Source organism: Dryobates pubescens, chromosome 15 (assembly GCF_014839835.1).
Source record: "Dryobates pubescens isolate bDryPub1 chromosome 15, bDryPub1.pri, whole genome shotgun sequence".
NCBI classification, from domain to species: domain Eukaryota; kingdom Metazoa; phylum Chordata; class Aves; order Piciformes; family Picidae; genus Dryobates; species Dryobates pubescens.
In genome coordinates this window covers 5,109,889-5,133,049 of record NC_071626.1, presented here as the reverse complement: position 1 = coordinate 5,133,049, position 23,161 = coordinate 5,109,889, and the positions used below count along the sequence as shown (strand labels likewise).

Sequence of the window (23,161 nt, the reverse complement as noted above, 5' to 3'; positions counted from 1 at the left end):
TAAAGGTCAAAAAACATCTGCCTCCAGCAACTGGGGAAGGAGAGGAAATAAAACCTATTGCATCTTCACCAGCACCTCCAGCAGACGTTCCTGCTAGGCTGCATCCCACTGCCAGGGGCAGCAGTAGGCACCACCATAGGACCTGCACTCCTGGCAGGCAGCACTTCTCCTGCCACCAGCAGTTACAGTGGGGCATTGCACAAGGGCTGACTGGGTGACAAAACCATTTTGCTCTGCAGGGGAGTGCTGGCATCAAAGGGGACACATATTCACCCAGGTAACCAGGGCACACCAGCAATCTGCAGCAACGATGCCTGTCCAGAAACAGCGCATGCAGACCACACATGCAGCACTAAATGGCAGCACAGGTAAGAGAAGAGCAGAAGTGGCAATCACCAACAAGTGATGTTACACAGCAGGATGTTTAGAGCTGCTTTATGCAGACTCAATGCCTGGTTCCCCTGTCCAGAGATGGAGTCAGAACTTGCTCCCACTTCCTGGACACTGTTAGGTAGCCACGACCCAGGGTGTGAATGCCCTTCCTTGCCCCTGCCAGCAGCAAAGATTCTAGGAGGGTAGCCAGCCTGAACTACACAGCTCATCCCAGATGTGAAATCCTTCTGCCATCCTCATCACCTACAATCAAGCCAGCACCTCAGTCACAAGGTTTCTGGTTTTAAATATCTCTGTCTGGAAGTCTAAGAGCTTGCTGGATGCCTTTTGTACGTCAAGAGCCTTTCACCCCCAGCTCTGCAGCGCTGACATCTTACAGCTTTCAGTGAGGATGCTGGCAGAAACAAGGAGTTGTAACTAGACTCCTCTGTCACACCTTCAGCATGCCATCTGTCCCAAGTGCCATGGCATTTAATTCAGAGAGTATAAACCAAGCTTTTCATGCTTCAGATGTGAAAGGATACCACCAATAACGGCTAGAGACAGCCAGCCTCTAGCTACTGCCATGGATAAAGACAAGAGAATCCCTTTGAAAAAATAAATGTGTGACTGCTTCTTCCACCCTTCAAAACAGAAGAGGAGGAGAAGAGGAGGAGAAGAGGAGGAGAAGAGGAGGAGAAGAGGAGGAGAAGAGGAGGAGAAGAGGAGGAGAAGAGGAGGAGAAGAGGAGGAGAAGAGGAGGAGAAGAGGAGGAGAAGAGGAGGAGAAGAGGAGGAGAAGAGGAGGAGAAGAGGAGGAGAAGAGGAGGAGAAGAGGAGGAGAAGAGGAGGAGAAGAGGAGGAGAAGAGGAGGAGAAGAGGAGGAGAAGAGGAGGAGAAGAGGAGGAGAAGAGGAGGAGAAGAGGAGGAGAAGAGGAGGAGAAGAGGAGGAGAAGAGGAGGAGAAGAGGAGGAGAAGAGGAGGAGAAGAGGAGGAGAAGAGGAGGAGAAGAGGAGGAGAAGAGGAGGAGAAGAGGAGGAGAAGAGGAGGAGAAGAGGAGGAGAAGAGGAGGAGAAGAGGAGGAGAAGAGGAGGAGAAGAGGAGGAGAAGAGGAGGAGAAGAGGAGGAGAAGAGGAGGAGAAGAGGAGGAGAAGAGGAGGAGAAGAGGAGGAGAAGAGGAGGAGAAGAGGAGAAGAAGAGGAGGAGAAGAGGAGGAGAAGAGGAGGAGAAGAGGAGGAGAAGAGGAGGAGAAGAAGAGGAGGAGAAGAGGAGGAGAAGAGGAGGAGAAGAGGAGGAGAAGAGGAGGAGAAGAGGAGGAGAAGAGGAGGAGAAGAGGAGGAGAAGAGGAGGAGAAGAGGAGGAGAAGAAGAGAAGAGGAGAAGAGGAGGAGAAGAAGAGAAGAGGAGAAGAGGAGGAGAAGAGAAGAGAAGAAGAGAAGAGGAGAAGAGGAGGAGAAGAGAAGAGAAGAAGAGAAGAGGAGAAGAGGAGGAGAAGAGAAGAGAAGAAGAGAAGAGGAGAAGAGGAGGAGAAGAGAAGAGAAGAGAAGAGGAGAAGAGGAGGAGAAGAGAAGAGAAGAGAAGAGGAGAAGAGGAGGAGAAGAGAAGAGAAGAGAAGAGGAGAAGAAGAAGAGAAGAGAAGAAGAAGAGAAGAAGAAGAGAAGAAGAGAAGAAGAAGAGAAGAAGAGGAGAAGAAGAGGAGAAGAAGAGGAGAAGAAGAGGAGAAGAAGAGGAGAAGAAGAGGAGAAGAAGAGGAGAAGAAGAGGAGAAGAAGAGGAGAAGAAGAGGAGAAGAAGAGGAGAAGAAGAGGAGAAGAAGAGGAGAAGAAGAGGAGAAGAAGAGGAGAAGAAGAGGAGAAGAAGAGGAGAAGAAGAGGAGAAGAAGAGGAGAAGAAGAGGAGAAGAAGAGGAGAAGAAGAGGAGAAGAAGAGGAGAAGAAGAGGAGAAGAAGAGGAGAAGAAGAGGAGAAGAAGAGGAGAAGAAGAGGAGAAGAAGAGGAGAAGAAGAGGAGAAGAAGAGGAGAAGAAGAGGAGAAGAAGAGGAGAAGAAGAGGAGAAGAAGAGGAGAAGAAGAGGAGAAGAAGAGGAGAAGAAGAGGAGAAGAAGAGGAGAAGAAGAGGAGAAGAAGAGGAGAGGAGAAGAAGAGGAGGAGAAGAAGAGGAGGAGAAGAAGAGGAGGAGAAGAAGAGGAGGAGAAGAAGAGGAGGAGAAGAAGAGGAGGAGAAGAAGAGGAGGAGAAGAAGAGGAGGAGAAGAAGAGGAGGAGAAGAAGAGGAGGAGAAGAAGAGGAGGAGAAGAAGAGGAGGAGAAGAAGAGGAGGAGAAGAAGAGGAGGAGAAGAAGAGGAGGAGAAGAAGAGGAGGAGAAGAAGAGGAGGAGAAGAAGAGGAGGAGAAGAAGAGGAGGAGAAGAAGAGGAGGAGAAGAAGAGGAGGAGAAGAAGAGGAGGAGAAGAAGAGGAGAGGAGAAGAAGAGGAGAGGAGAAGAAGAGGAGAGGAGAAGAAGAGGAGAGGAGAAGAAGAGGAGAGGAGAAGAAGAGAAGAGGAGAAGAAGAGAAGAGGAGAAGAAGAGAAGAGGAGAAGAAGAGAAGAGGAGAAGAAGAGAAGAGGAGAAGAAGAGAAGAGGAGAAGAAGAGAAGAGGAGAAGAAGAGAAGAGGAGAAGAAGAGAAGAGGAGAAGAAGAGAAGAGGAGAAGAAGAGAAGAGGAGAAGAAGAGAAGAGGAGAAGAAGAGAAGAGGAGAAGAAGAGAAGAGAAGAAGAAGAAGAGAAGAAGAAGAAAGAAGAGAAGAAGAAGAAGAAGAAGAAGAAGAAGAAAGAAGAGAAGAAAGAGAAGAAGAAGAAGTAGAAGAAGAAGAAGAAGAGAAGAAGAAGAAGAAGAAGAAGAAGAAGAGAAGAGAAGAGAGAGAAGAAGAGAAGAAGAAGAAGAAGAAGAAGAGAGAAAGAAGAAGAAGAGAAGAAGAGAGAGAAGAAGAAGAAGAAAAGAAGAAGAGAGAGAAGAAGAAGAGAAGAAGAAGAAGAAGAGAAGAAGAGAGAAGAAGAAGAGAAGAAGAAGAGAAGAAGAAGAAGAGAAGAAAGAGAAGAGAAGAAGAAGAAGAAGAGAGAAGAGAAGAAGAAGAGAAAGAGAAGAAGAGAGAAGAAGAAGAAGAAGAGAAGAGAAGAAGAAAGAAGAAGAAGGAAGAAGAAGAAGAGAAGAAGAAGAAGAGAAGAGAAAGAAGAAAGAAGAGAGAAGAAGAGAAGAAGAAGAGAAGAGGAGAAGAAGAGAAGAGGAGAAGAGGAGAAGAGGAGGAGAAGAAGAGGAGAAGAGCAGAAGAGGAGAAGAGGAGAAGAGGAGAAGAAGAAGAGAAGAGAAGAAGAAGAGAAGAGAAGAAGAAGAGAAGAGAAGAAGAAGAGAAGAGAAGAAGAAGAGAAGAGAAGAAGAAGAGAAGAGAAGAAGAAGAGAAGAGAAGAAGAAGAGAAGAGAAGAAGAAGAGAAGAGAAGAAGAAGAGAAGAGAAGAAGAAGAGAAGAGAAGAAGAAGAGAAGAGAAGAAGAAGAGAAGAGAAGAAGAAGAGAAGAGGAGAAGAAGAGAAGAGAAGAAGAAGAGAAGAGAAGAAGAAGAGAAGAGAAGAGAAGAAGAAGAGAAGAGAAGAAGAAGAGAAGAGAAGAAGAAGAGAAGAGAAGAAGAAGAGAAGAGAAGAAGAAGAGAAGAGAAGAAGAAGAGAAGAGAATAAGAAGAGAATAGACCAGACCAGGTTGGAAGAGACCTTCCAGATCATTGTGTCCAACCCATCACCACCCAACCAACTAAACCATGCAACCAAGCACCCTATCAAGTCTCCTCCTGAACACCTCCAGTGACGGTGACTCCACCACCTCCACGCAACGCAGCTATTACCATGAGAAAGCAGCTCCAGGTCAGCTGAATGAGGCAACAGCAAACTCAACCCCAACCTCCCCTCCCCCATGCAATGAGGACCATTGTACCAGATGCAGTCATTAAAGCCTCCCAGGTTTGAAAAGACCCAAACCAAACAACAAGAAGGCAACCGTGAAGTCGTCGTCATCATCATCAAGTTCTCTGGTTTATTTAAGATTTTAGTTTTAATTCTGAAGAAAGAGGTACATTTCCTTGGTTTTAGTTTTAGCCTCAGGTTATAACCATGTTTTATTTATCTGGTTTCTCTCTCTCTCTTTTATTTTTTTTTTTTTAAATCTTTTTTTTTTTTTTTTCTCAATACTGCACAAACGTCCAGAAACTACAGGGTTAAGTAAAAGCTGCAGGCAGAGGAGGAAGTCAAGAGGTTGCTCCTGATGGTGATCATGTGGCCCCAATGCAGTGCTATCCCAGAGTGTCCCAGGTGAATCTTGGGTTGGGTTTGTTCAATCAAAAAAAAACAACAAACAACCAACCAAACAAACCCAAAAGAAAATAAAACAACAAACACCAAACCAAACCAAAAACAAGGGGGGGGAAGGAAAAAAAAAACCACAAAGAGAGAGAGAGAGAGAGAGAGAACCTGCCGGAGGAGACAGAAGGAACTGAAGTAAATACCACTGGTGTTCCAGCTGCTCGTTATTATATTCTGTATAGGCTAGGTATTAAATCTGCAAACACTTTGACAACATTCCAAAGTTGCCTTCAAATCTAAAGCCAAAACGAAAGGAAAAACCAAAACCAAAAAACCAACCCCAAAAGAAATCTCATTCTGCCCTCTTTAAAGCACTCTTTGGCGAGGTGCCAGTTACTCGGAGCTGTTAAAGTGGTTTTTTTTTTTGCCTTTTCAACGCCGCCTCACGCAGCAAAAAAAAAAATATTTCCTCCTCACAACGCAACGAAACGACAACAGAAAAAAAAACCAACCACCCCCTGCAGCGACCCAACACAGCAATTTCCTGTGTAGTGCCACGCTGAATGCAAAACTAAAATGCCAGGCTGCTGCCTGCCCCACAATGTCAGTAACCTCGTTGAAATTAAACACCTTTTGCATGTTTCTGCATTTGATTCCGCATTAGCCTTTTCCCCCCCTCCCCTCTACTGACACTTTTCCACTAGGCTCAAATACTCATAAGACAGAAATATTCTCCTTAAGCATTGAGACTGCATTTTGATTTCTCTCTCTCTCTCTCTGTTTTTTCCCCCCCCCACCTTTTGGTGCTTTTTTTCCCCCCTCTCTCTTAGAAGGGTTAGAAAATATTTCAAACAGTGTAATCCAAACACTGGCTCAGCAGAAACTGAACAAAAAAAAAAGAGATGTGGTGGTGACCCTGTGATGGCATTGCATTTGGGGGGCTGGGGGAGTTTGATCAGGAACTGGATTCTTCAGAAAGAAAGATATGACAGGGAACAGTAGGTGGGCATGGGGAGGAGTCAGGGTGGGACACTTCCTGCATTTCTAACGTTTTGGGTTTTCTTTTTCTTTTTCTTCTTCTTTTTGTTGTGTTTCTTTTTCCTCCTTTCCTAATGACGATCCAGCGCTGAGCTCTGTAGTAGATCTGTGGGGGTTTTACTGGGAGGTCTGAAGGCTGTCTGAAAGCCTGGAGGTGGAGAATGGAAGCTGGTGGGGTTCGAAGGAGGAGAGTAGGGATTCCAACTGGCTCTGTGCAGAGGGATCTGTGTGCCGAAGGGGTTACTGTGGTGCGTCTGTGATGGTGCTGCACTGGGGCCGTCCACCTCTGTGAGGGCCTGGAGAGATTTTAGCCAATGTGGAGGATTGTCATCTTGAAGGGTGTCTAAACTGTTTCCTGTGGAGGCTGGGATACCTACAAAGAGAAGAAGAACAGGGATACAGGCAAGTCAGAGCTGAAGCAGTAAGCTGAGCACAAAGGAGGTCAATTTAACCTAATGAAAAGCACCGGTGAGAAAACATGATTAGCTTGTACAGAGAATGCATTTGACATTATTACATGAAATCATCCTGCCCACAAAACATTTAACATTACATCCAGACAGGAGAAAGTTCCCCCCCAGAGCACTTGACAAACCACACATTTTCCTATCAAACATCCTGCACAAGGACTGCCTCCCTGTCCACGTGACCTTACCACGCCAAACTACCAGCACGCTGCATGCTTCACCTCCTACTCTGCCTACCTGAGTCATGCTTCAGCCTCTCTGCCAGTGAAACACAACCAGACAGCCTTATAAAAGAGAGCTTTATAAACAAGTGGAGTATGTCCCTTTTTAAACACCACAGTCCAGTGAATGCTTTCAGTGCCTCAGGAGCAGCGGCGCACATCCCGGACCTGCCACCCAGCAGAAGGGACACCTAACGTTGAGCCTAGAGGTAAGCACTGATCCAACCTGACTGCCTGCAGAGGTCCCGGGCATGCATCGGCCAAGGCCTGAGCGACACTGGGGTGACACCTAAGCGGTTCCAACAGAAGTTCCTGCACCCTTGAGGTTGTGTGGATGGAAGCTGGAAGAGACCACCGCATCCTGACCTTCTTTTTTTTTTGTGTGTGTGTGTGTGTGTGTGTTCTTCCAGATGTTAATCAGTTTGTGCCAAACACCCATCTGCCGGTTTGCCAGCGGAGCTGAAGGAGTGAGAAACGATTACCTGTGATGATTGCGGGGTCCATCCAGCTGCCAGGGCTGTCCCAACTCAGGCTGTCGGTGGTGGCAGTGTTGGACGTTGGTACACTGTGGTTGGCGTTGGAGGGGGAAGAAGCATTGGGCAGTCCACCAAAGTTGATGTTAATGTTCGGTAGAAGTGCCCTTAGCCCGTCCTGCCATTCCTTCATATTTAAACTCTCTACAGAACTGCTGTTGTCTGGGAGATTTACCAACAAAAAAAAAAAAAAGAAAAAAATAAAAAAAAAAAAGAAGAAAAATAAAGAAAGAAACAAAAAAAAAAAAGAAAAAAGAAAAACAAAAAAAAAAATAAAAGATAAAAAAAAAATAAAAAGCTGAAGTTAGAAACAGATGTCCTTCTTTGGTGGGGTATGGGATTTTGTTTTCTCTTTGGGTTTTTTTTTTCCTCCTCTCTTGTTATTAAAACTAGGCATTTAATACTTTCTCTGCCCACAAAACTAGGGTCAACGTTTGTGGGGCTGATGAATTAATTGGAGGGGATATGGCAGATCTTCAACAAAGTGGAAGAGAGAGTGGGAGAAAGATTTAACTCCTCCCCCAGTTCCTATTTTCCCCGTCATTTTCAGTTCAGAAACTCAATCAAGGGCACAGTGGTTTTCCCCTCTCGTGCTAATTAGGGAAAAACCTGCGCTAGCCTTTGTGAGAATTGCCTCCGCTGCAAGCTAAACGATCCAACCTGGCTGCTTTATTAACACGCAGCAGGCTCGGAGGAGTTGCTTTCTTTGAGGTCTATTAAAATGAAGAAAGGCTGGGTAGGGCTTTGCAATAGAAACCGAACATGAGGGAGCAGGAAGGTGGAGGAATCTCTCCAAAATGGTTTGTCTGGTTACAGCTCGTTCATTCACAGCCCTACAGATGTTCTTCGGAAGGAAATGGTAATTAGGTTCTCCTGAAGTTGGAGGCAGTGCAATTTCTTCTTGCAGTCGAAGAACAGCAGTGAAAAATTCTTTCAGAGAGACCTCTCAGAGATATATGTGACACAGCATCCTCACAGCTTTGCTGAGAAGTAAACCAGCTAGGCACCAAAAGAGTCAAGTTTCTACTGTTTGCCTGCTTCAGGGCATGTACTGAAAAACCCAAACCAAAACAACAAAGACAACAGGGTACGGGGGCTGCACTACATCAAATGGTCCTTAAGCACAGGCCCTAAGCCATGCTGTCCAGAACAGACTGTCCAATTCTAGAGCCACCCCTGGCTTTAGCTATCTCACAGTCTCACAGTATAACTAAGGTTGGAAGAGACCTCGAGGATCATCGAGTCCAACCTGTCACCACAGACCTCAGGACTAGACCATGGCACCAAGTGCCACATCCAATCTCCTCTTGAACACCTCCAGGGACGGTGACTCCACCTCCCTGGGCAGCACATTCCAATGACAAACAACTCGCTCGGTGAAGAACTTTCTCCTCGCCTCGAGCCTAAACCTCCCCTGGTGCAGCTTGAGACTGTGTCCTCTTGTTCTGGTGCTCCAAGGAAAACAAAGCAGACAGGAGCAGCCTAATATTTATCAGCCAACGCAGAAAGCTGCTAACTTAGCTCCTAGTCAAACACTTTGGAAAAGGAAGTGTGGGCAGCATAATGTTTTGGGAGAAGAACCTAAAAGGCAGCACTTTCTTTCCTCTTTTCTTTTTTAATTATCTCTGCCTGTTCTAACTTGAAGCAAGGACCTCAGTGTCTCGCTGTGGTACAGTGAGATGCTTACATAATGCTGCTACTTCATCAGCAAGGGAAAACATTTAAGCCTTCCTGGAAAATTGGAGGATTATCACTCATTTGCAACTCTGTGCTGGAGACTGAGGAACACAGCCTCACTTGCATTCAAACCCTGCTCTGGCAATTTGTGTAAAGCTGAACAAGAGCTGATGTCTCCAGCAATTAACTTTTTGTAACTGGAGGGGAAAAGGGAAAAAAAACCAAGCACAAGCCCCTGCAATCCTGTGCTTTCATGCAGAACTTTCCTTCCCCACCCCAGAAGGGATTTTCAGACTAATCTTTATCCAAGATTCTGCTTCTGTATTACTGACGAATTACAGCAAGCAAACTCAGTCACAAATCACAACAGGTCTGTGTCACCAACTGAACTTCAAAACAAACAGCAAACCAATCTGCTATTCCCACTTTGCCTCTGGTGACTGTTGGAGGTCTCTTCCAACCTGGATGATTCTATGATTTCTCCATGATCATCCAGTCCAACCTATCACCCAGCCCTATCCAATCAACTAGACCATGGCACTAAGTGCCTCATCCAGTCTTTTCTTGAAGACCTCCAGGGATGGCAACTCCACCACCTCCCTGGGCACCACATTCCAATGGCAAATCACTCTCTCTGTGAAGAATTTCTTCCTATGATCCAGCCTGAACCTCCCCTGGCACAACTTGAGACACCTCTTTCTGTTGCTGGTTGCCTGGGAGAACAGATCGACCCCCACCCGGCTACAACCTCCCTTCAGGTAGTTGTAGAGAGCAATAAGGTCTCCCCTGAGCCTCCTCTTCTCCAGGCTAAGCAACCCCAGCTCCCTCAGCCTCTCCTCACAGGGCTGTGCTCCAGGCCCCTCACCAGTTTCGTCACCCTTCTCCAGACATGTTCCAGTACCTCAACATCTCTTGAATGGAGGGGCCCAGAACTGGACACAGATGTATTCATTTCAAATGCACTGATTTCTAAGGCCTGATGCAGCTGTCCCAGCATGCTCATCCATCTGCATGTACAAATGTCCCCACAGAGCAGGGTGGCAGTTGAAACCTAGAAGAGCAGTGGACAAACAGGCTGATGCTGCAGGTGGAGCCTGGACAGGGATAACAGCACAAATGCTAAGAGTATACTACAAAAGTAATCCTGCAGCTGGGCAAACCTGCAGTCAGCAGGGACACCTCCAGCTACATCAGGCTGCCCAGGACCACAAGTTGTCTCATCTGGAATGTCTCCAGGGATGGGGCCTCAACCACATCCCTGGGCAGCCTGTTCCAGTATTTCACCACTCTCACTGTCAAGAACTTCCTCCTTATATCCAACCTAAATCTATCCTGCTCCAGTTTAAAGCCATTACCCCTCATCCTGTCACTACAAGCCCTTCTAAACAGGCCCTCTCCAGCCTTCCTGGAGGACCCTTTCAGATATTGAAATGCTGCTGTAAGGTCCCCCTGGAGCCTTCTCTTTTCCAGGCTGAACAGCCCCACTTCTTTCAGCCTGTATTCATAGCAGAGCTGCTCCAGCCCTCTGCTCATCTTGGTGGCCCTCCTCTGGACCTGCTCCAGCAAGCCCTTGTCTCTCTCTTGCTGGGGGCCCCAGAGCTAGATGCAGCACTCTGGGTGATGTCTTACCAAAGCAGAGCAGCAAAACCACCTCTCAACCAGCTGGCCATGCTGCTTTTGATGCAGCCAAACATCTCCAGCCTGTCCAGGTCCCCCTGGATGGCATTCTGTCCTTCAGCCTTATCAACCACACCGCTCACCGCATACTTGCTGAGGGTGAACTCCATCTCGCTACCTATATCACTGATGAAGATACTGAACAGCACTGGTCCCAGTATAGACCCTTGATGAGGGACACCACTTGTCACCCAGCTTCCAATAGCTTCCAAAAGCTGGTGCAAGTAAATGCAAGTCACTCAAACTACTGCTACAAGGCAAGAAGGACACACAAGATGGACCACACACGAGTGAACATACTCATCACAGTACCTGTGGGCTGGGAATCTGCAAGCTCTTGGTCAGCTTAATCATGGACATTAACCCCCAATACACCCTCAGAGCTCATGTACAACAAAATAAACACATGTAATAAACTATACACCTCCAAGATGTCATAAGGAATGAGGTAGGGAAATACAATGTAGTAGGGCATCATTAGGCTAAGAAAAATCCACTATTTCTGTTACTTTGTAGTCCATTAAAAAAACCCAAACCAACCAAACCCAAACAAAACATAATGCATCCCACAAGATACCAGAAAGAGAACAAGTAGTTGAGATACAGACTTCTATGGAATGGAAAAGGCTGGCACTGTTTTGGTGGGGAGACATTAATCTGTGAGGTAAAATGTAGCATTGCTGTGTGCCCTCTGACACAGAACAAAAGAAAACAGGAAGAGTGAAGTGCTCTTTACCTGAATTGTCAGTATAAAATCCACTTGGAATCACAGCAGTCAAGAGATGAAAGGCCTGAAAGGACTCATTGCCTATAAAAATGGCATTATTTGCTAGCAATAAGGAAGTTTATTAAAAATCACGTGCTCCTGGGTACAAAAGTGAAAGAACAGAGAACTCCAAAAACCTTTGTCTTTCCCAGGCAGCTGGATTTATGGAGCTGCAAGGCAAGCTAGGACAAAAAGATTGCCCTCTGACACCAAGGGGAAAAAAACCAGGCGACACATTACTCACGTGTCTGTAACAAGGTTTTCCACTTGGGCCAATAAATGCAGTGATTAACAAAACAAGATAGCCCACAACAAATACAAAGCAAAAAGCAAGCTAACCAAGAAAACCAAACCAACCAACACCCCCCACCAATCACCCAAACACAGCCAAAGTCCACCTTTTTGTCAGACTCACTGCCTCGAAGGAGAAATGCTGTAATTAAGTTACTCTTGTAACATGGGATTAAACTGCATTAAGGTGTTAAAGCACACTGCCTGCGCTGTCCCCGCACTGTCCTCTGAGGCCTCAGCTACTGGTTATGACAAAACATCCACTTAGGAAACCCAAGTACACAAGCAATCTCCAGGCATCACACAGCAATGCCCAAAGCAAACAACTACATCAGTGTGTCTCTGCTGGAGCCCAACAAGTTCTAAACAAGAGTGTAAATGTAAGTCCAGCCCAGGAGAAATTACCACTCGTCCCTCAGCTAGTTTGTCCCTTTTGTTCATTAAGTTGACATTTCACCAGGAAGCCAGAACTGTAGCACAAAAGGAGAAAAGGTCAGCTCTCAGTTCATAGAGCTCTAGTAGAAAGGGCATTTGCCTATTATCTTTCCCTACTTCTAAACTTCGTAGGTTGAGGGGAGTAATTTTTTGACTAGCTAGCAGACTTCAGTTGGACATCATAACCCAGGGGCATGAGAAGCAATATACCAGCTTCCCTCTTAAGGAATGGAAAAACTGTCTCACCCCAAGGCCTCACCCCCATTCAAAGCACTATGTCCACAGCCAGGGGCAATTAGAATTAAAAATTAAACCCCAGTTGGCTTCATTGAAAAGGTTTGACACACCAAGATAAACTGGAGATTCCTCCCCCAGTCCCAGCTTTGATTCCAAGAAGAACAAACAACCTGGCAAAGTGTTGCTGAAAGCAGCACTATTGACTTGCAAACAGGCTCAAACACATCCTGCACTCTGGTGTTCCCTTGATATACATTTGATAATCCTAACTTGTACAGTGGAACCTGCTGTTTACAGAGGTGAGCAGATCCATTGTCCAGTTCTGGTTCCCAAGTTCAAAAGGGACAGGGAACTACTGGAGAGAGTCCAATGAAGGGCTACAAAGTTGATTAGGAGGCAGGAACATCTCTTTTACAAGGAGAGGCTGCAAGACCTGAGGCTCTTTAGCCTGGAAAAGAGAAGACTGCAAGGGGATCCTATCAATTCTTATCAAGCTGTGCCAGGGGAGGATTAGGCTGGATGTTAGCAAGTTCCTCATAGGAAGAGTGATTGGCCACTGGAATGAGCTGCCCAGGGAGGTGGTGGAGTCACCATCACTGGAGGTATTTAGGAAGAGACTTGATGGGGTGCTTGGTGCTATGGTTTAGTTGATTAGGTAGTGTTGGATAATAGTTTGGACTCAATCTCAAAGGTCTCTTCAAGCCTGGTTAATTCTTTTCTATGCAATATTAAAAGGTGGAAGGCATGCAAATGTGGCTGGGCTCTCCTCAGTGGTGCCCAGTGACAGGAAGAGGGGCAATGGATGTGCACCAGAACATGGGAGATTTCACTTGAACTTAAGGAAAAGCTCTTTACTGTGAGGATGCCAGAGTCCTGGAATGGGCTGCCCAGAGAGGATGTGGAGTCTCCTCTGGAGACTTACAAAACCTACCTGGACACATCCTGTGTAACCTGATCTGGGCATACCTGTGTCAGCAGCAGGTTGGACTAAATCACCAGAGATCCCTTCCTCTGGTGACTGTTCAGTCCAACCTCCTGTGATTCCACAATCCCATCAATCTGGCACTGAACCTATTCATGTGTCTAAGCCAGTATGTCCACAAGAAACAGAAGCACTAGGACCTAAAAATTTCCATTCAACCACTGTCTCAAACCGAGCAAAAGGAATTTCAAAAAGCTTTATCACAAACTTAACCTCCTCACCCAAGTTAAATAACACTTCAAGTTAGTTTAGAGTATGATTGAGAATGCTGAACATTCACCTGTAAAAAAAACCTGGCACTCTAACAATGTCTAAATAAAGTCATTGCCCCATCATGACATCCTACCAAAGTCTGGTGGTGTTACTTCAGTGCCCTCTACCTGCAATGCCTTAACATCATTCCTTCAAATCAGGCAAAGCAGGAGGTGTTTGGGGGAAGAGATGGCAAAGAGGATGACGGCCAAGCCAAAACCACCATTCTGTTGTGTATGGTCAATACTTTAGAAGACATTTGGCACAGGAGTCAGCTGCACGGACGTGGGCTGTTCTGTAACCTCAGAAACACTGACAAGTGACACCACAACAGCGATGGAAAGGTGGCTCAGATTTGGCTGAGCCACATTTATGATGCTGACACACTAGGGTCTTTTATACTGACAGTAAAGGGATAGCATAGCTCAGAGTTTACTTGGTGAGAGATGAGTCCACTGAAAGGAATCCCACGGAGACTAGACCATTTCAAATTCCTGTGCCAATTCTGATACAACTCTATAGTCAAATCCCACATCAAAACACACATAGTACATCAAATCATAGAATGGTTTGGGTTAGAAGGGACCTTAAAGATCATATAGTTCCAGCCCCTTCCACTAGCCCAGGCTGCTCAAGGCCTTGTCCAACCTGGCCTTGAACACCTCCAGGGAGAGGGCATCTATGACCTCCCTGGGCAATCTGTTTCAGCATCTCTCCACCTTACTGTAAAGAATTTCTTTTAATACCCCAGCTAAATCTGCCCTCTTCCTATTGAAAACCGTAACATGCTTACACAAATATGACTAATAGCAAAGACCACAAGACCACCACATTAAGCAAGCATAAAACAAGTGCATTTCTTTGCCAAAAATTATATCCCAAGCTATTGCAAGAGTGAGTCCATGTAAATTTCCTTTAAAAAATAGAATATTAAATATCTTTATGCCAAGGGTCCTAAGTATTCCAGTCCTGCTGAGAAGCAAGCAGTCCTGAAAAAAATCTAGGTTACCATTATTTGTTTCTTTTAAGAACTCATCAGTATGCCCTGAGTGTGCCCAAGGCACACAGCAGCGCTACAGAAAAGCTTCAAATAAGCCAGAGAAATTCAGAGGAAAACCATCACATGAGAGAAAAAAATTAACTGATTGATAAAGTCACATACCTGGCTGCACAGAACAGCAATCAAAGAAGTGAAGAGACTATCAAGCTGTATTTAGTGCTGAGATGGCTAATGTCATGACCTGTTTGGTAGAAGGTCCTTGTAAAAATCTTCAAGGGCACTGTACAGTAACAGTTGTGAAGACTTGGCAAGACCACCAGAATGGTAAAGTTTTGTTCCAGGGGAACAAAAAACACACAAGCAGAAAAGAAGAGAAAGTGGGAGAAAGAGAGAGAAATGACTACCAGAAAGTCTTTACCAAGAATCTTTCAGTTTGAGTAGAAGGACATGTGGCCACCAGAAAAGCACACCCTCTGCAGAGGCATCCCTGTTAGCCACAGCCTGCACTTGGTACTACCATTTTCAGAGGTACCATAGCCAGCCTATGCTTCCGTGAAGTAGCCTCCTACCCTGTGCCAAAAAGTGACTGGGACTTCTCTCTTCTTACCTCAAAATTATTTTCCACTACTGGCATTTCCAGATTGAAAGGAAAGTCATCCAATATTTTACTCTGAGGGGGAAAGAAAAGGAGAGGATGATTTGCCACATCCTAAACATTAAATTACGGCCATCAAGTTAGATCAAGTCAAAAGCCTTTCCTATGAAGCTTATATGGAACCATTAAGGTCAGAAAAGACCTTTAAGACCATTGAGTCCAACCCCAACCCAACTACCATGACCACTAAACTGTATTTTGAAGTTCCACAAGTACACACTTCTTGAGCACCTCCAGGGATGGTGACTCCACCACCTCTGGGCAGCCTGTTCTGATGCCTCACCACTCTTCTAGTGAAGACATTTTTCCTAACATCCAATCTAAAGCTCCCATTTCCTCTTGTCTTATCATTAGTTACTTAGCCATCAACAAAACAGCTATGATAAAACACTGTGCCACTTCAATATGAATAAGCTTGTTTGCTAAAACCATGAGTAAAATCCCAGTTAAACTGCTATGGTCTGAAGGATTTCACTCCAGACTGCACTGATTCTGTTTATCTATGATTTCTAGGAATCCCACAATGCTTAGAAAAAGTGATGAAGCATCACCCTTTCAGAGAGGCCTGAAAGTATCACTGGCAGATTAAAGAAGATTGAATCTGTCCACATTTACACTGCAGCACATCAGGAATACAAGCAGCCACTTGGAGAGATCAAATGACAGCAGCACTAGAAGATAAAGCTATTTGAAGGGAACGTTTAAAAGCCTCAACTGACAGTCTCTATTGCACAGGAAGCAACTTGGCAAACCACAGAAACGGCTTTCCAAGTGTCATTTCACAGTGTGGATTTCAAATTAAAGTCTTGATCTCTAAGGGCTGGGCAAACAGCAGTGTGCATGCACACACATCCCTACAAAATTGACTTTGGTAGTCAAGGGACATCAGTCTGCCCTCAGCTTTATAATAATGTCAATAAAGCTGCTGTTAATTTGAGTCCACATTGACTTCTATGAGTATATTAATGCCAGAGGTGCCCAGTTTAAAAGGTAGCTGTGTAAATAAAATATAGCACTGCTTTTCCATCTAAAACACATCAAGTGCAACTTCACATGCCAAGAAGTCAATCAAGTAGAAGAGGAAAGCATTAAATTCTAGAGTATACACTTCAAAAGGGAAGGTAAGTTTTTTTCTAAGCAATCTTCCTTTTTGACAAAGATTTCACAACACAATTTTTAAGCTTCCTTTGTGTGGAGAGGCAGAAAACTTTGTTTATTCTTAGGGAAAATCCTTTCTACATCAGCTCAACTTAGATACTCAACAGGAAGATGCCTATCTGCTTGTCTGTACAGTGTCAGACTTTTACTACATTTCAGAAAAGCAATTTCACATTAAATATGCTGGAGAGTGCCTGTGATTGATTTATACTTGTTATTTATACTTCAGAGACCAATTCTAATACATAAAATTGGTAAAGAGAAGGCTGAGAGGAGATATTATTTATCTCTGTAAATATTTGATGGGAGGGTGTCAAGAGAAAGGTGCTGGCTTCTTATCAGTGGTGTCCTGTGATGGGACATGGGGCAATAGACACAAACTCCGGCACAATTCTCACAGAGACTGTTTGCTTTTTCTCAGTGGTTCTTTAAGTTGGTGTATATCAGAATGTGTTTACACAAAAAGGCTATAAACTGTCTGTGCTTTTTGCTAAAAGTCATCAGTCATAATTGATATTTTGTGAGACAGACATTACTGAGGAAGAGCTAAAGTTCTGGTCTGTGCCCAAGGTACAGCCTCTTGGTAGACACTGCTACTAAGAGGTGGCTCTCCCAACTGTTCCGATTTCCAGTATTTAGAGGGGAAATCATAGATTTTCTTAACATCCCTAGAAGAATTAAATGTTTCAACTCATGCTAGTGGTTCACTGTGTATTTTGAAGTGAGTTTGTATTTTACAACAGCATCCAAGAGAACACAGCACCCCAGTGATAAGCATCTCTCTGCTGGAAAAGGGAGATACATGCTACACCAGCCAAAGCAGCTGCTCCTTACACTACTCCACAGCCATCCCAAGATCTTATGGGGTACCCATGAAAGGAAACAGCTTAACTTCTGGTAAACCAGGAAGAGGAAGGGAAAAGTTCTTGTTCTATTAGCAAGAAATGCAGCCTTTCATCCCTAACACACAGGCAAAGGGTAAACATTTTAGTGCACTTGAAGCTCATTGATGAATAACAGATACCAACAGTCAGGAAATTTGACGTTAAATTTCTCCCTGGTGCTTGTTTCCCTTGTTTCTGGGGAAGAGTTATCCATGAAGCTACCATCTGGACTAATGGTCCAGAATGCAAACTGTGTCAGCCACTCAGGCCACCTATTTCAGCCAACACTGCATTTATATCAAGCCTATCAGTGTTCAAGTGATCAATCCTCTGATGTATTCAGCCAAAAGAAGTTAGGATTTGATTCTTTTTTCTTACTACTCAAAAAAAGCAAGATGCTTTTCACTGCCATTCCTAATAATTTTACAACCCAAGATTAAAAAAATGTGGAAGAGCTTGAAACCAACCTCCCAGAGCTACGGGCACAGATATTTATACATCAAGCTTTAATTGGAACAGTATCTCCTATACAAGCCAAGGAAAACAAATCCACAGGGTTTTAAAAATAGTTGCAATATTCTCTCTATAAAGGTGCTGGGAGGAAAGGGTGGGTGTGCAAGATGAGGTTTTGGAACAGCTGGAGAAATAGCAGACTTTCAAAGACAGGTGCTGTGGATGAAGTTCCCTCAGAGATCGTGACAAGATCACGCTAAGAGAAGCAGGCCTTAGCAGGAAACAGTCTGTGGGAATTCAGGGGCAAGACACCAGAGGCAGGACAAATATCCATAGCAGACCTCAAACAGTATGACTTCAAACTTGACACTGACATCAGTCTAAAATCCCACTTCTTCCATTTACTTTGTCTGAAACCTAGCAACAGCACTCTGGGTGCACAGCCTGACCTCCCCTACCCACCCTAGCTCCAGAGCAACAAAACCAAGCAAGCCAGAAGTTGATTTTCCAATTGAATATTTTCCATATTGTGCTGAACACCTCACCTCTTCACCAGTGAAACAGAAAATCAGTAATAGAATAGAATAAACCAGGTTGGAAGAGACCTTCAAGACCATTGCGTCCAACCCATCAACCAATCCAACCCACCTAAACAACTAACCCATGGCACCAAGCACCCCATCAAGTCTCCTCCTGAACACCTCCAATGATGGTGACTTCACCACCTCCCCAGGCAGCACATTCCAATGGGCAATCACACTCTCTGTGTAGAACTTCTTCCTAACATCCAGCCTAAACCTCCCCTGGCGCAGCCTGAGACTGTGAAATAGGTGATAAAAGAATGAATTTCAGGGGTGGGGGATACACACAGACACAGCACAGAATGCATTAGTCTGCAAGGGACCCTTGAAGGTCAAACTAGGATGGAGGCCTGAGAAATTCCATGGAAAGAGATAGAATGCAGCAGGCACAAAGACTGATGAGAAAGGCAATACTGAGTGGCAAGGGCTGCAATGAGAACAGTCACCTTTCTTAAGGAAAACAGGACATAGAGGGTGTGAGTCAGACAGGTTTGGACCCCTTTCCCGTGTCCCACTAAGAGGAATACTGGGAACAGCTGGGAGTCATTTAGTTACAAAGAGTGGCTTCCATTTCACAATTTCAAAGCAGTAGTCAGGCCTTTATTTTCAAATGAGGAGTGACACTGGTATCAGGGTGACACACCTACCGCTGACAGGAACTGCTCACCACTCTGGAAAGACACAAGCCTTTGAAGGGGCCACACGTGGCACCTACAACTAATAGTTCTGTCAGCCAAAATTTTCACTAGATCTCCTGTTTTCAATACCTGCATCTGATCAGAGAAAGATTTCAGCTATGTAGGCAGCCACAGATCTAACCAGCATTGCAGAAATAACATTCAGCTGCCATGCTTTCTGCCCAGCTACTGCCAAAGTCAAACATCAAGGAAAACCATCAAGTGAGCAAGCACTCTTCAAAGGATTAGGACAGGAAATTAATGGACTAATATATCTGTTACTATTCAGAGTAAGGCCATCAATAGTAAAAGCCAGTGTTAAACCTTTCACATGTTGTCAAGAGGAAAAGTGTAGCAAAATGCTCTTTCATCCACTGCATCCAAATACAGTGAGGTGAGGCAGCACTGTCTGAATCACACTGCCAGCTGCTAGCACATGGGATTAAATGCATTTTGCAGGCAGCATTTGGAGAATTTTAAGTTTTCCAACATGCTGCATTCAGTCATACCACATGGATCAGACCCCTCTTTTCAAAATGCACAGCAGCAGAGCCACCACCTACCCCAAACCCATACCAAATTATTCTGAGACCACACAAGTGTCAGTCACCACGCTGTAAATTCAGGTTTTTTGGTTGCACAACAGTATCATATAATGCTTTTCTTTTGTTCAGGAGAGAAAAATCAACCCAGAGAGGAGAAAGTTAAAAGGATGAATGTTGAACAAGAAATGTATGCCACAAATTGAAATGTTTTGAGAAAATACCGGATCAGACAAGGACTCCTTTAGTATGAAAGGCAGAGCATGTCGATGCTCATTCTGGTAGCTCACCCTTCTCTGTGATCTAAAGCTTTCTAAACAACATGATCACAGCCAGGGGTCTTCCCTTGCTTTGCTAAAATGTTGTCCAAAAGGTAGCATTAGGAAAGACAGGATTTGATGTTCAAGACAAGTTCAATAGCTGGGGGGAATGGAAGCAGAAAAAGAAGATGAAACATGCTAAGCTGTACATGATGTGGAAGAGTTCAGGACTGTTAAATAAGTGAGAAAGGTGAGAAGACCTGTAGTGATATGACAAGGGGTAATGGTTTCAGACTAGAGAAGAGTGGACTTAAATTGGATGTTAGGAACAGGTTCCTTACCATGAGGTTAGTGGAACCCTGGAACAGATTGCCCAAGGAGGCAATTGAGGCCCTATCCCTGGAGATATTCAAGGTGAGGCTTAACAGGGCTCTGGGCAGCCTGATCTAGCCACTGCTTACTGCAGAGAGGGGTTGGACTGGGTGACCTTTGCAGGTCCCATCCAACCCAGACCATTCTATGATTCTGGAGGAACTGGATCTTCTTCATACAACCCTTATTGCTTTTCCCTTCTTACTATAAGCTATTGCTCAACAAAATCCTAAATGCAGGCAAGACTCAAATGTGCACACCAGTGTCTTGCTAGGAATGCAACACAGACTGCTAGGAGGCACCCAAACTGAAGAGAACTGCCCTATTGGTCTCAATCCCATCTTTAAATACACATTGTTCCACCAATGAAGTTGTGCATACTCAAGAGATAAGAGGCACAAAACCAAAAGGTCTTGAAGGAATAAAATCTGGGGTTCTCAATTATATGCAACCACAGAGTTGGGATAATCAAGGCCCCTGTTAGGAACTTTCAGGAACAGTCCATAGAAGCACTGCAATCTCAACAGCAGTGGGCTCCATGCCTTAAAGTAACTTGATGGATTTTACAGTGGTTCTCTTCAGGGGTAACACTAAACCCTGCTCAGAGGAAGAAAAAGGTTTGACATTCTTTGTGCTTTTTATCTGCATTTACTCGATCATTTCTTCTATCTTAGATCTCTAATGCATTAATGACAGATAAATTGCCTGTCTCAATCAAAAAGCATTTGGACAATGCTCTGAGATGTGTGCTTTAATTTTTAGGTGGCCCTGTGTGGAGGCAGGAGTTGGACTTGATGATCCTTGGGAGCCTCTTCCAACTTAAGGGGTTTCAAGTATTTGTTGGAAGAACATACACAGGATATTGTGTAGCATTAGTCTTGGAAACGAGTTCAAGTGTCAAACTACCTCAGTATTATTGACTTTAGGTTCTTAATTATGTCTCTCATTTGGAATTATGTTCAAGACAATTATGAAATTAATAAATGAAGTAACAGCTGCTGTTTCAAAATGTCAAGTACTTCATCTTGAATAGAACTAACAGGAAAGGTGGACTAACTATACACTTACAAGTATGAGGAGAAAGTAAAAACAAATTCACATAGTTACTTTTATGTAATAAAATCACAGAATGCTTGGGGCTGGAAGGGATCTTGAAGGCCATCTAGATCCAACCCCACTGAAGGGAACCTACAGCAGGCTGGGGAAGGACTGTTTAGAAGGGCTTGTAGCACTAGGCCAAGGGGCAATGGTTTTAAACTGGAGCAGGGTAGGCTTAGGTTGGACATAAGGAGGAAGTTCTTTACAATGAGAGTGCTGAAATACTGGAACTCCTTGTCCACAGAGGTGGTTGAGACCCCACCCCTGGAGACATGCTAAGATCAGACTCAGTGTGGCCCTAGACAGCCTGATCTAGTTGGTGTCCAGCCTCCCTGCAGTGAGCAGGGACAAGATGACCTTCGAAGGTCCCTTTCAACCCCATGAAATCTGTGACAGAGACCCCTTCTACTACATCAGGTTGCTCAAGGCTTTGTCCAACCTGGCCTTGAACACTTCCAGAGAGGCAGCATTCACAACTTCCCTGGGCAACCAGTGTCTCACCACCCTCACTGTAAAGACAGTCCTCCTCATACCCAGTCTGAACGACTACCAACTGCTCAAACTCAAGAAATAAAGCTATATATTCCTGTTTTCCCATTATTAATATGCATGCATCTCATTTGATAAGCACCTGTCTCAAAACATATTGCTAATCTGAAACCTGCTTTATGACACAGAACATTCAGAACACACCATCAAGCAGTAGGGTAGCAAAGATGACACAACACATTCAGAACACACCATCAAGCAGTAGGGTAGCAAAGATGACAGTCTCCTGATAACCTAAAGTAACATCAAGGCAGACACTTGCCCATGTTGCTGTCAGTGGACCACTACTTGGGTATTATTTGCAGAACAAAGGACAGCCACTACCCTGTATTCTTAGCATAGCTTGCACATAATCTCGGGCAAGACTGCATTTAGCAACAACCATGCTGTCCATGTATAAGCACTCACTGAACTTTCCTCCTGAAGCACAGTTACAACCACACAGTAAATCATCTAATCCATCCCATGCCAGAGAACAAGAAGCAGCCTAAACTGTCACTAGCAGTGAGCACATGTGACACCTACTATGGTTTGCAAAATCATAGTGGAGGGAGAAAAATTGCTAGTTTGGGACTCAGTCAATCAAAAAGTTCATTTAAATGTGAGCTGGGGACAAATTTGTACCTAATGAATGCCACATTTCAAGTATATGCATAATAAAATTATGAAGTCAATCATATGTCACTGTGTCATCTCACTGGAAACAGCAGGATGAGTTCAATAAATGCTGCTTCCCTTGACAAACAGGCTAGCAAATTCCATATAGAAATTAGCTTACAATCAGAGCTCCAAACCAGAAAAAGAGGTAGGCAGTGCCTCTGTCTCTCCACTGAAATTCGGTGCACATCACAAAACAGCCCTACCTGGAGCTCTGATTCTCAACTACAGGAAGCTTCAGGACATTACCTTTACCATCTCACACATTTCACATCCATGTAAATACTACTGCCTATGTGAAGCAGAGGCAGGAGCAGTTTAAAAGATGTCATTTTCTTCATACAAGAGTCCAGACCACAAATACACTTGGTGAAGTCAACTACAACTGTAGTGTCTAGAAAATAGCATCCTAACTTCACATGAAGTTGCTGAAGTTTTTAGATCCACTTCTGTTCACACCAATGAAATAGAAGAGTTGAAATTAAGTGATTACATAGAGCAGGCAAAATGCACAGGATGAAGGAACAAGATTTTGGTGTGTTTTTTTTTTTGGTGGGGCTTTTTGCTGGGTTGGTTTTGGTGTGGCCTTTATTTTTTGGGGGTTGGTTGGTTTGTCTTTTAATGACTGGTCCAGTATTATCTGCTTTAGGAATTCACAGTCCTGTAAAAACCTGTGATCAAAGAGCTTCAGAATCATGCAACTTCAAGCTGAGTGTCTCTGCTTGAAGAGAGTCTGAAGGTTCCCCTGCACCAGGTTTCTTCTGCTGTTACATCTGAAACAGCTGAGTTGATGACATTTTCTAACACATCCTAATACACACTAAGAAAAAAGGAGCTCCAGGTATACTACAACTAACCTTTCCACCCTGCTGAATGGATGTTATGAGACATACCATCTCAGCAGGTCAGCTAGAGCAGTTAGAAAGCACTGCAGTAAAGCTCAATGAAATGATTTCTCTGTACTTGTACAGCACTTTCTTTCCCCAACCCACCCAATAGCTCTTATCTGTAAA

At 44.4% G+C, this 23,161-nt stretch overlaps 1 protein-coding gene across 3 annotated transcripts in view; it reads right to left on the bottom strand.

Annotated features, from left to right (window-relative positions):
* Window positions 1-5,493: 5,493 nt before the first annotated feature.
* CNOT4 (CCR4-NOT transcription complex subunit 4) overlaps window positions 5,494-23,161 on the bottom strand; it is a 79,124-nt gene continuing 61,456 nt past the window's right edge. For 2 of the 3 annotated variants that reach the window (XM_054167962.1, XM_054167963.1), the window contains exons 11-12: window positions 6,895-7,107; window positions 5,494-6,097 (exon numbers count right to left, since the gene is read on the bottom strand). In XM_054167962.1, coding sequence (XP_054023937.1) covers window positions 5,796-6,097; window positions 6,895-7,107 — 515 coding nt within the window. In that variant the 3' untranslated portion in view covers window positions 5,494-5,795. The remainder of the gene's footprint in view (window positions 6,098-6,894; window positions 7,108-23,161) is intronic. The other variant, XM_054167964.1, reaches the window with a different exon arrangement.